The 12,540-nt window shown below is 52.7% G+C and overlaps 4 protein-coding genes across 4 annotated transcripts; 2 read left to right on the top strand and 2 right to left on the bottom strand.

The window, feature by feature from the left end:
* Positions 1–743: 743 nt before the first annotated feature.
* On the bottom strand, positions 744–2,239 carry J4E86_005660 (uncharacterized protein; the record flags this gene model as incomplete). The annotated part of the gene is made up of 2 exons (XM_051446193.1): positions 744–2,142; positions 2,193–2,239. 2 exons carry the CDS (start codon positions 2,237–2,239, stop codon positions 744–746), a joined length of 1,446 nt encoding a protein of 481 aa, XP_051302960.1.
* A 2,404-nt stretch (positions 2,240–4,643) lies between these two features.
* Positions 4,644–5,408, top strand: RRG9 (Required for respiratory growth protein 9 mitochondrial; the record flags this gene model as incomplete). The annotated part of the gene is made up of 1 exon (XM_051446192.1): positions 4,644–5,408. One exon carries the CDS (start codon positions 4,644–4,646, stop codon positions 5,406–5,408), a length of 765 nt encoding a protein of 254 aa, XP_051302959.1.
* Positions 5,409–8,174: 2,766 nt separating this feature from the next.
* On the top strand, positions 8,175–8,399 carry J4E86_005658 (uncharacterized protein; the record flags this gene model as incomplete). Its single annotated transcript, XM_051446191.1, has 1 exon — positions 8,175–8,399. The coding sequence occupies one exon, from the start codon at positions 8,175–8,177 to the stop codon at positions 8,397–8,399; it is 225 nt and encodes a 74-aa protein (XP_051302958.1).
* A 522-nt stretch (positions 8,400–8,921) lies between these two features.
* J4E86_005657 (uncharacterized protein) lies at positions 8,922–10,791 on the bottom strand (the record flags this gene model as incomplete). Its single annotated transcript, XM_051446190.1, has 3 exons — positions 8,922–9,865; positions 9,913–10,015; positions 10,063–10,791. 3 exons carry the CDS (start codon positions 10,789–10,791, stop codon positions 8,922–8,924), a joined length of 1,776 nt encoding a protein of 591 aa, XP_051302957.1.
* Between the last annotated feature and the right edge of the window lie 1,749 nt (positions 10,792–12,540).

Genomic DNA, 12,540 nt, shown 5'->3' with positions numbered 1-12,540 from the left:
GAACCCGCACCGGCCTGATTGGTTTCGCTTTTTCCTTCTCCATCCGGCGACTCTTCTGCGCGCGCCGTGCCGCCTCCATGACATGTTGTATCTTCCTATCGGACTCTCCGGCCACATACTTGCTGGCCATGTACGCCTGAGACTCTGATGCTGAGAGGCCAATCACACCAGTCTATGTGACAACGCTATCTTCGCGCTTTTGTCGCTTCCGGTGGTGCAAGTCTTTGTCTTCGTCACGCTCACTCTCAATGATGATAAGAGTCGGGGACGAAGACATGGTAGGTGGGGAAGACGTGGTCTTGTTGTTGGGCGCGGCACTGGCTTTCAGATACCTCCAGAACGAAGGGCAGCCGCATACACCGTCTTGTTCTGGGTTTCGGGGACACTTGCGTTTTGCCATTTTGGTGTCGGTATGTATTAGGTTGTGCCAAGTGTGAGCTCACACGGAAGCTGTGTTGTTATTGCGATCGGGATTGGTAAGGATAGAAGATGGAGACGAAGACGTGGACTTATATTTGATGAGGCTATGGTCAGTGGAGGTTGTCTGTGCATGTACAACGGCGGTGACTTTACGCAACAACTTGAGGGTGAGTGAACCTCTTACTGTAGTAAAGCTGGTTAAGAAGCTGAGGCAGGATAGAGTAACCGGTACCTTCACCTGGGTATATTCGTCGAACCTGGAGTCTAATAACAAAGCCCTTAACCCATCATATCAATATCATACAAGCCCTCTAGAATAACATCTACCACAATCTGCCAACAACCCTGACCGCAATCTTAACCGCAACCAACGTGCCCACCGCCAAAACCCCCACTCCAATCCCCAGCGCCTTCAAATTCCTCATCTCATTGCTCAACGCCACTTTCTTTCTCTCTCCAATATTTCCCAAATGTGTCAACGTGTCATACTGCGGTACGTACTTGAAGTCAAACGACGTCTCCGTCCCCGCCAACCCCCACTTCGCCTTCACTATCAGCGTCCAGAAAATCTCCTTCGCGCGGTCGATCCTCCTGCGATCTGCATTGGGAAATAGGCGGTATGTGTAGCAGTAGAAGATGAAGAAGAGACATTGGCCTGCCATCAGGGACCAGTAGTAGGCTGAAACGCGTTTCAATCCGAGTCGGTCGCAGAGAGCGTTGCCGTTCAGCCAGCGGGCACTGGCGGTTAGCATGTCTGCTGACGAGAAGGTCGGGGGCTCCTCTTTAAGCGCGTAGATGATATTATTGGCCATCGTTTTGGACATTTCAGAGGGGTCGACCTCGTGGTAGAGGAGCGATTCCATGATGGCTTTGGCTTTGGTTGGGGTGGATAGCCACTCGTCGGGTGTGCCCATTAGGTAGCCAATGTAGCGCCATAAGGCTAGGTAGTCGTCGATTTCTTGTTTGCGGAGGAAAATGCCTTGGCGGGGGAAGCTGAGGTAGATCAAAGTCGATGAGAAAGTTCCGATTGTGGCTATTTGATCCAGGTCATTGATTGGTATTCCCCATTCTTCCACGTTGAAGTAGCTTGGGCGTTCGTTTGCGAGTTTCATAATGCGCTGTCGGACCGCGGCGTGTAGGAAGCGGACGCGTATCGATGAGGCGAAACCTTCTCCACCTGGTTTAAGTCCATCCAGTGTCCGCGTACATTGAAGGATGTGCTGTGTAGTTTCAAAGAGTCTGCCTCTCGCGACCTTTGTGCTGAAGCCTCCTGTTCTGGCTAATGTCTCAACCACTCGCGCAGCGCCCATGCCACCTAGGAGTGACTGGAAAGTGAGACCAGTCAAGGCGGGTCCGCCATATCGATAGAACACATCCTGTCCTCTTGCGATCTGTTCCCAATCCACCCAATCTGGTACGGTGTGCACCTCCCGCCACAGTTCGGCAAGCTTAGGGTCGGAGTTGTGGTTCTCTTCCAGCAAGACGTAAAGATCCCTCTTGGGTACCGGTAAAGGCTCTTTTTTCTCTTCTTCGGTGCCCGGAACTGACGATAGCGCGGCGCGGTTGCTGTCGTTCCTTGGCAGAGCACCCTTGTGCGGTGGCGAGATGGCATTCAAACGATCAAGACATTCCTCTGCTAGTACATCGTACGAAAACTTCATAGGCTTCATTTGCTCCGGTGTAAGATGTTCAGGCGTCCATTCGAATCGGTATCCCCAGCAGCTGATAGCGGTTAGTGTGCGCCATCGATTGTCTTCCGCTTCTGGACGTACTCTTTAGTGTTGGCTGTTCGCCTCTGGAACATATTTGGCATAGCCATATTCAAGTAAATGAGAGAGAAACACGAGTGAACGACGTCAATACGGTCAAACACTCAGTTATTCGACAAGAGATAATCATTACACGATGTACGGCGAAGATGATCCGTCATATGATACCGAGGCCCTAGCGCGCATGGGTATGAGGGGATCCACTTCCATTTTTGCCGCGATCGCCCCGCGATCGATCTTGCGAGGAAACTGCCACGGAAGAGTTCGCTGTCGAGATAGCGTGAAGATGCAGGAGGCACTGACGCATGTTCGTTGATGTCACCACTCCGTCGCGTACTAGTGCGGAACAGATTTCGAAGCCGCAAGAGCGAGCCGGTTCCGACATAGCGTTACACCTAGTGCTAGGTTAAACAGAACGCATCCTTAATACCAACGAATGCTACAAATACATTATTTGTGATAGCCATCGTCGCGCCGACATGTTTCTTAGAATGTGAATAGTGGGAGCCTCTCCACAACCCAGTACGTGTAATACAGTGCCGCGACTTGCTTTGACGGCGTACCCAGCGTACTCTTGCTCACGATGGCCATGCCGAAATCGCCAAAACAAAAGAGGCCGCAGCTGAGCAGGATCGCCGCAACACCAAATGTCGCACAATTCTTGAACTTGTACATAATGCATATCAAGATGCCGAGCAAGGTTTTCAATCCAGTCAAGCCAATCCACACAAGTAGAACGATAAAGATGGCAGTACCGAAAAGGCTTCCGACATTGCCCTCGTCTTCTTCGACTGTGGAGTACGTGTCAGTCTACCTTGCACACTAATGAAATCGGCGCAACTTACAGGGAAACTCGTAAAAGGCATAGATGGAGAAGCACGACACCACTACGAGAGGGATCGCCCAAAAAGATGTCGAGTTACTCCAACCGGGAGATCTAACGCACATGCGATGTATGTGGATGATATCCATCAGAGCATGAAGTACGATCTGCATCCCCGCAAGTATCAGCAGGGGACGAGAGCCCTTTGTCCGTGCCATCGTAACTCCAGAAAGGATGATCGAGATGAGCGATGATAGTGTGACTACCGCGATGTTCCAGCGTTCCTTTTCCAGCGCCATCCATGGAAATAAAGGCCTTCTGCCGAAAAAGTGACAGAGAATTACGTAGAAGGTCAGGCCATGGGAGACCGCGCCGAGGACACCGTAGGGTATGCCGTAAACCTCGATGTGCTCTCTGAGGTTCTTCGCGTTTGTGGTAACGAGGTCGCGGGGCTCGGGGCTCGATATACGAAGGTCGGTCGGGAATGCGTCTGCTGCGAATGTAAGATAGGCCCCGATGAGTGCCATGGTGAAGAGTTGGCGAAGTCGTATGGTCATCTTGGAAACTGTTGATTGCTTGCTGTGGGGAAAGAATGAGAGTTCAGGGCAGGGTGGTTTAGAAGTCACAGCCAGAAAACAGGAGGAAGCAAGCACATATTTGAGCTGCTGTTGTGCTCTCTTTGATGTGTCGTATGAGATGGTCGCCGAATTGCCATCCCTCAATAGAACGACTTCCACCGAAGGCGCACCGCGACCTGCGCAGCGTTCTACATTTGGGCATGAAGTTGAGGATGTTGTAGCACACCGTTTACATTAGCGAAAGCCTTCCGTTGCTTGGGAGTAATCTCCGACCAATGGAAAAAGCCATTCGAGTCAGCCGCAGTTTGCAGCCTTGTGACAGCTACCGTCACTTGTTCAGCAGCCGCTCGGTATGTCTGCGGAGACTTTTTCGATATCGTGTGTAAATGGGTTGAAGCTGAAAAAGGTTCGAATTAACGAGAGCTGGTCGCAGGACGCGAGGTGTTGTCTTGGCTTTGGGGGCTGAAGCAGTACCACGATGAGGCTGTTGTTCGGTTTTTGGGAAGCAGAAAAGGCCAGAATTTACTGGAAGAAGTAGGTTTCAGATATATCACAGCAAGAACAGAATATGATAAAAACGGTAGAGCTTTATGGATGAGAGGAATGAAAGACAGGCTCAAGCTGTTCGGATAATGCACCAGGCAAGGAAACCGAAGATACAAAGGGAGGTGATCATCGAGGTTGTTGCATATGCTCTTACAGACACTGCTATTAGTGCCGAGTAGTAATGGTCGTATCGCTTTCCGACTTCCCAAAGACATTGGGTACGAGCCTTGAGGGTGTTGTCATGCGATAAATTGAGGCTCCTACTGCGGGAGTAGCGGCGACATGAGCGGATCTTTGTTCGAAGAAAAGACATTAACACCTTCCATTCGTTAGTGTCGTCGCCTTGCACATGTGACGCATTGGAATGTTCCGTATTCAAGTCTATGACTGTGATGTTAGTGTCAGAGTGCATGTTAGTCGCCCGCCTGTGGCGAGAGGTGAAGGTCCGTGCGATAGCCTAAGGAACTTCGGAAGGAAAGCACCATCGATACTCAAACACCAACAACCATGAGTTGCCACAATTGCGCCAGAACGACGCTGACCCTGTTCATTCGCTCCTTCGTAAACACTGAGCAAGTCCTCGCCGCTCGACGACCGCTACTCCGTCCGCAACAATCGCGGTTTTCGACCGATGCGCACCGACTACGCAAAGTAGGGCCTATAATACCCACCGCGGAACCACAAACAGCGGAACCGAAACAAGCCGAGATAGAAGATGCTCTCACGGGAGAGTTCGGGCGAGACCGAAGGCGCGAGCGCCCAGCATGGGCTGTACAGAAGGAAGCGCTGAAAGAGAAGCTGGGAGGCGAGGCATGGAGCCCGCGCAAGAAGCTGTCGCCCGACACCATGGAAGGCATACGGCATCTACACAGCACACAACCCGATAAATTTACCACACCCGTCCTCGCGCAACACTTCAAGGTCTCGCCCGAAGCCATTCGTCGCATACTGAAGAGCAAGTGGCAACCCTCCGATGCAGAATACGAAGCGAGGATGGAGAGGTGGAATAAGCGCGGAGAGAGGATATGGTCGAACTTGGTGGAGATGGGTGTTAAGCCGCCGAAGAAGTGGAGGGAAATGGGTGTTGGTCGGGCTGAGAATGGGGAGGCACCCAGATGGAAGTCAAGAGATCGGAATCAGGTGGACGTTAGGGACAGCGTTCACGACGACTTCAAGGACTATGTTCCGGATGAGGAGCTTATACCGACCGTGGGCAAGTCGGGTAGGTCAAAACCGACGACTAGTCGCCTACCACTGTTCGAGAGGCTTTGAATGGCACCTTCCAGCATGCGCAATGCTCATAGCGACCGCACGCCCCATTAGAGGCAGCTATTGGCGCAAACGTGATGATCTCACGAGCCACAGCCTTGCTCAACTACTACTTGGTTGCCTAATTAAGCCCATCATCTCGCCTACATAGCGACAATTAGCATCGTATCTCGCAAGATAGATTGAACTCCACACCAGCCAAAAGGCACTTGTGACCCCATGGGGGAGCAGCATCTCCTTCTGGCACTGCCTCTTAGACAGTTGCACAGAAGCTTGAGAACCCCAAAGACTACACGGTCCTGATGTGGAAGAAGCCTCTGGGTTAACTCGTGGGCATCGTGTCAAGGTCGAAGACTATGGGAAAGATCCCGAGCGAACAATGGAGTAACCGATATGTACTTGGATCGATTTACACTCCCCTACCCAACTCATCTCTACCAAAACCCGCAATTGACCTCCTCAATTTATCTCTCGAAGCGGTGTTCCATTGCGATAATAATGCGATACAGCACTCGGCGCTTTGGTAGTATTGAAACATGAGTAGACATCCTGTTAGACTTCCACACTGCTCGTCTTGTCGATGCAGCATGCGTCTATCTCGAGGTATCGGCATCCTGACTCCTTTGCGATTATACATGCCTACAAACTCCTCGAGTACTCAACTCTACCCGAGACCGAGTTTGCTCTCATGTCTTGGTCGGTAACTTCTCCTTCGCCCCATGTGTGAGAGAGTATCGCATACTTGGCAGGACCACTTTCCTCCGGTTCTCGCACCTAGATGAACTCCTATCGACGAAACGCATGACAGTATGCCCGCTTGTAGCTGGTGAGCTACATCAGTGAAGGTTATTGCAGAGAGTGGCGCATCGTCTGAAGATAACCCAAGGCTGAGATGTCAATCAGGCTGTAAATTATGCAACGAGTCTAACGTTGACGTGGTTGGTCGACTCGTCTGAGCTACCTCAGCAGCTACTATCCATGGATATCGTTACACAACATCCGCTTGGAAAGCAATGCGTCTGGGGAATCAACCGGTGAGGTTGTAGGAGCTTCGACCAGAGGGGAGAGTGTAAGGCTGTGAGGGGCTTACGCTGTTGGAACTGCTCAGCATCCGTGCACTGGCCTCCCGCTACCCGCCGTCAAGCCTAACCCACACGGTTGAGTCTGACGCTGTGCCGTCTGCACCTCAGTCCCCCATAAAGCCTACAGGAACAGCCAAGGTTGGCTGTTCCTTCCGCTGCCCGCGATTTTTGGAAACTAGTCACTGAACTAGCTTAGCGGGAAGGTCTCAGCACTTGAGGGCGCCGATGGTGATGTGTGAGTGGCTGGCCGTTGGAAGAATGCAAGACAGTTGGACTCGAAATCCAAGGGTGCAACGGAGGCTGCATTCGTTCGAGGGGTTAGGCTAGAGGCCGTCCCGCTTAAGTGCCGCATCCACGCTGGATGCGAAATAGCGCAGCTCAAAGCGGATTAGGGTAGAGGCTGCTTTACTTGCTTGAGATAAAAGAGATCGTTTCCTTGACGGATCATACAATACTCGCTCAAGCTTTGGAAAATTTGCCTTTGACTATTCTCAATCATTCCTACACACTGCCAATACCATATCAGAGAATTAGGTACATTGCCAACCTGTCACTGCAATCAACATGGCATGCACCCATCCAGGACTACTCTTCTTGCTCTTATTCTCAGTCAACAGCGTCGCATCCCCGACACTGCACGCGCCATTACATCAAGAGGGGACTATGTCCGCCGATTACCCATCTACCGTCTGGTCTAACGAAGCCATCTTCACTCTAGTCGGCGTCTGTGTAGCTGTGGTTGGCATCTTGATCGGCCTACTCTCTTCGTCCAGGCTGCGGCAGTGGCTGTGTAAGCCATTCAAATGTAAGTGACGTATCTAGGCTGTCTTCTATCAGTATCTGACATTAAGCTTTCCACAGACTTCTCAAAGACCAGACGAATGGAAAGATCACGACAGCGTATGGATGTTAGACGACAGTTGCAAGAAGATTATAATGAGTACCTCAGGTTCAATGATTTTCTGGAGTTGCGGGGAGGGACTACAAGCTCCAGTCAGCCTTGGTAGCGTTCGCTCGTCTAGGTACCCTAAAGCTGGGGCGTTGTGGTCAGAGGAGTTCCTTTCCCCGCCATGTTTGGGCGGTCATCGATGTCATGCATCTACCAACCAATGTTTCTCATCATCATTAAATCGAGCGAAATTTCACAGAAAAGTTCCCTCATCTTGTACAGTGTCTTAGTACCATGGTTCAGTTCCGTTGACTCATGCGCACTTCCACCCATCAAACCAAGCAGCCAGTTACAAAGCCCTTTTACTTTCACAACAAGTTAGCAGTGTATACACGCATCATACTTACTTTCACACACTCAATATCAAGCAGCGTGTCACCCCCATCAAGAATAAACTTCCTTGTTCTCCTTCTTTACTCTACATTGTTTGCTACAACACGACAATCAAACCAGACAGGGTTGACTCTTCAACTAGACAAAGCGACCCAGCACACTGCTCAAGCACTCAACATGTCGTCAAATACAACCTTCACCACATCCCCCAATAACCACATGCCCTCTCCGCCAACGGCCGCACGCACATCACAATCACAATCCCAATCTCACATCCAATTCGGCGCGACACCACACCGCGGCCCGATACCACGATACCCGTCATCTTATAAGCACAGCACCCATTCAACCCGCTCATCTCACTCCACTCACTCAACATTATCTGCAGCGTCTCCAACACAAAGCATGTCGCGGCCTTCAACCTCAAAACAACCAGCCGAAGACTTCACAGATATATTGTCGCAGGAGCAGCTGAAGTCCATGTCTGATCTGGACAAGGAAGAAGAAGCCAGGCTGGCAAAGACACATCGGGCCAAGGCGGTGAAGATGGGTGTGGGGATTTGTCGGTGGGTTGGGAAACTGGCGAAGAAGAATGAGAGTCGTGTCAAGAAGGACGAGGAGGTCAAGTGATGCGTGAATGACAATGGCGAAACGAAGTGGTGATGAGAAAAGATGTTTTCGAATGGAATCGTAATGCAGAAGCCGAAAGGATATGGGAAGAATACACGTTGAGAGGCATGCTTTTCACATGACATTCGACTTTATATTCATTCAAACGTGGCTATGCCTTTCATGTTTGGATTTGGTGACGTTGTATTGCACAAGCGTAACAGCAAGAACACGTTTCGGGGTCTCTCCAAGATATCCGCGTAGTAGTGTACAGCGACCGTCCTTTTCGACAAGATAACCAGACAAGGAAATCGTAACAGCAAAACAGGGTATGTGACGAAAGCAGTACAGACAACAGACAATATGAGTTCCGACTAAACCAGATATACACCGAAAGCAGAAAGGAAATAGCTGCAGCGACCGGGAAACTCGGGGTATATGTCGTAAGGTCATAAATTTGGTAGGCGCAATGCGAGCCCGTCATCTAACGACATGACTGACTAGTAGCGACAGGTGTAGTCGCGGCATGTTTTCTCAATTCCTTTAGTTCCACCTCGATCTCGAATAATCGTCGTCGTCGTACACGGATCGGGCCTGAGAGTCGAAAGATGCACCCATGCCGTTGGTACCGCTTCGTTGGCGGGTGTGCCTCTTGTTGTCAGACTCGCGGCGGCGATGGGGATCATCTGCGGGATTGTGCATGTTGGAAGCGTAGTAGTTGCTGGGAATGTCGCGCACCGTGGGATCAGACTGAGTGCCGAAGTTGGAGAAGCTTGGGCTCCGCGGCCGGACGTTCGGGCCACGAGGGGGAGGTGGCTGTTGGTGATAGTGGGAGTCCATAGGCGGAGCGCCCCACGGTCCGTGACCGGCATTGGATTGCGCGCGTCGACGCTTCTCGTTCGCGGAAGTATCAGAGTAGGTGCTGGAGCTCATGTCTTCGGTATAGGATTTTCCGCCACCAGGAGCGGCCGAGTAAGGCTTGCGCTCCCGCTCGATAGGTACGGATGTAGACATGGGTTCATCTTCAAAGTCCATTGGCCTCACTTCGGGCCTCGAGGAATATGGACTACGTTCGCGTTCGAGACTGGGCCCTGCGGGAGGGGCTTGGGTCTTGGGCGGCGGCGGTGGGAAGGTAGGTGCCCTACGAAGCGGCCCAACACCCTCAGCGGACAAGGCTGCGGCGCATCTTTGCTGCGCGTGTAGGTTCTCGATGGTCGGGAACATCCTACGAGGAAGTTCTTTCGGGAACCGTTCCTTCCGATCGTCTGCGTTGCTGATCGGCATGTCCAAGATGGCCTTTACTAATCGTTCGTACTCGGTGTCGGGATATGCCTGGATCATGGTCGTCATCCATTCCTGGAAGCCTTCGGGAGTAAGCGCAGGGATGTAAGGTGCTTCTGCGGGATGCTCTTGGATGAGATGGTGCTGGCATCGCATGTCGCGGTATACTTTGGATAGAGCAGAATACGAGAGGTCTCCAAAGATGGCTGCATATATTAGTATGTGATGAGAGATTGAACATACGCCTGCTTACTTTGCCATGGATATATTTCATCTTTGAGCTTGACCTCCTCATAAAACTTCAGCATCTTGGCCGGGGAGATGACTAGACTGTGCTTGGGTTCATAGTCCTCAATCTATGTCGTCGTTAGTGCATGATGTTTATATAGTCAAGGATACGCACCAAGTGCAGAGCCAGTCCACGCAAGAGCTGGCCGAGACGCGGCAGAGGCTGGCCGTCTGGCTCGAACAGCCGCTGCCACATCTTCTCGATCGGGGTATAGTCTTCGGTCATCATCCTGGGCGCGGGGCCTGGTCGCGCAGATGGCCGTTCTCGTTCTACTGGTGCGCTTCGCTCAGTACGCGGGGTAGGCAGGTCGCTATTGCCATCCAGCAGCGGGTCGCGATACAAGGGGTCGCGCTCGGGAGACTGCTGACTTGGAAAGTCAGTGCGCTTTGGAGATGGCGGGGTGTACACGTCTCGGGGCGGGATCGAGTTGGATGTCGACACTGGCGAGGGCGGGACCCATTGTTGCGGGGAGACGGGTATGTTCTGTGCTTGTGTAGCACCAGCCATGCCGCTTGATTTGATCTCGTCCAAGACGGACCTCTTCACTTGCTCCGTAATCTGAGCAATGAGGTCTGGGTCGACAACCCGCGCAGCATCAGACTTGTCAAAGGCATGTCCGATGGCATTCTTCAGTGGCTGCTGGATGGGCTGCGAGCCACTGTCGAAACTGCGGCGGTCCCAGGCAGGACTAGAGTCACGAGGCTGAGAGTCGGAGGCATTGGTGCCAGTGCGAGACTTGGGTCTCGTGCCATAGTCGGGGCTTCTGCCGCGGTCGTAGTATTGTTTGTCAAAGGGCGATACGTAGGAAGCGTGGTGAGGGTCGGGTTGGTCGCGGTAGGCCATGCTGGAGCCCAATGGCAGGCGCTCGGGAGCACCTGCAGTATGACGTTGCGAGTGAGAGTTGTCGAGTAGGCGACCGTTTGTGGAGCGCAGCGAATAGGTGCTGCTGCTATTGCAGAAATCCCATGCACGCGCGACAGTGACAGGTTGCTGGAGAGGACTAGCAAAATGGAGATGTGGGCACGGAAGAAAGAAGATGTTGGCAGAAAGGCTGTGGTGACAAACACGGCTCAGCCCGGTGGATTGCGGGCTTTTCGTTTTCTAAGGCAGCGATACCCTGGGCAGAGGGAGTGTGAGGAGGGCAACAAGCAGCAGGTCGGACAAGCGTGTCTTGAAGGGGGTTTGACTGGCTGTGAAAGGCCATGTTCTACGTGCAGTGCCGTCGACGTGCCGCACCGCAGGCTGGGTGCAGGGCGACTGCTGCGTCATACGCAGGCCTGGGAATAGCAGGACGTCATCACGTCTATTTGCAGTCGACCCCAGCCGAGGGGCAGAGACGGGCAGGATCTTCAGGACAGGCAGAGGATCTTCAGGAGCAGAGGATTGGGGCATAGGATTGGGGGCACGATGAGCGCGGACTGGCGGTAATTATGTTTGTTTGGTTTAGTAGTCGTCACTTCTAGCGCACGTTGAGCGCGGTAGCGACAGCTGTCAGTGACGGCGATGTTCCGCTCGTTTGCATGCCTTTTGTTTCAACCACACGGCGCTGCCAGCTGCTGGCCACTGCGCGCCCAGGTCACGGCATGACAGTCAACCCATTCATCCCCGTCTACCTTATGAGAAACAGCGCAAAAGGGGTGCCGAGCCGGTGGCATGAGGACGCCTTATCAGACGGCCGGCTTATGCGCATCGGGGCGGTTACGGGCTCCTACAAGAGGAGCCGAACATGTGTACTACAAATAAAGCAAGTTGAGATATCTGCATTGATATACATGTATACTAGACTAGCATGAATGATAAATTCTTGTTGCTCTCTAGCAGAGTCTCTACTGTGTATTGTAGTAGGTGATCTGTTTAAGTTCCCATGATACGGTGCCGGTGGGGCGCGAGTGACGAGCAGTGAGGCGGCTGAAGTGAGACAGTGTGCGTGAGAACAGGCGCAGAACCAGTGAAGCAGCACAGCATGCGTAGGCGCCAGTTATCTTGATCTTGCCTGTCCACGCGTTGCAGCGGTCTGTAACGCGCCAGGCAGAGTCAGCAAACAGAAACACGAGGTCGAGCAGAATGGCAGATAGATGACAAGTGACAGGTACCGGGATGGATACAGGGCCTGCAACTATTTCCAGCTGGCGAGGCAGTCCCTGAACATCTTTGCGAGGCGGCCAAGATTATATTAAGTCGGTCTGCGGTGAGGCAGATGCGGACTAGTTGCTAACGGCGCCGGAGCCCCATGCATACAAGCGCCCGCTGGCTCAACACTCGACGATCATAGAGACATGCAAAGCAACGGGTGCATGAAGCTCAACACGCGTCTTTGATGAGGGCGCGGGACGTTACTTGAGTGACTGTCGTGTGTCGCTGCGCGCGCTGATAAAGACAATGCCGTGTGGGCGCGCCATCAGTGGCAGCGCCGAGTTGGGGCGCGTGCGATTGGCGGAGTGCCGTGACCCCAAACCCGCTAGCGTTTCAGGCTTGGAGCCATGGCAAAAGGTGTCTCCGCGCTCGCGCTGGCCCTCAGCAGACGACGGGATCATCCTCTGTTTCGAGCCCGCGTCTTGTTTCTGCCCTCGTCGACCTCTCCGAGCCAGCATC

Source organism: Alternaria arbusti, assembly GCF_024043155.1.
Source record: "Alternaria arbusti strain BMP 1465 chromosome Unknown scaffold_6, whole genome shotgun sequence".
Taxonomy (NCBI): domain Eukaryota; kingdom Fungi; phylum Ascomycota; class Dothideomycetes; order Pleosporales; family Pleosporaceae; genus Alternaria; species Alternaria arbusti.
Note: the sequence above shows the minus strand (reverse complement) of the source record. Positions and strands in the feature narration are given on the sequence as shown.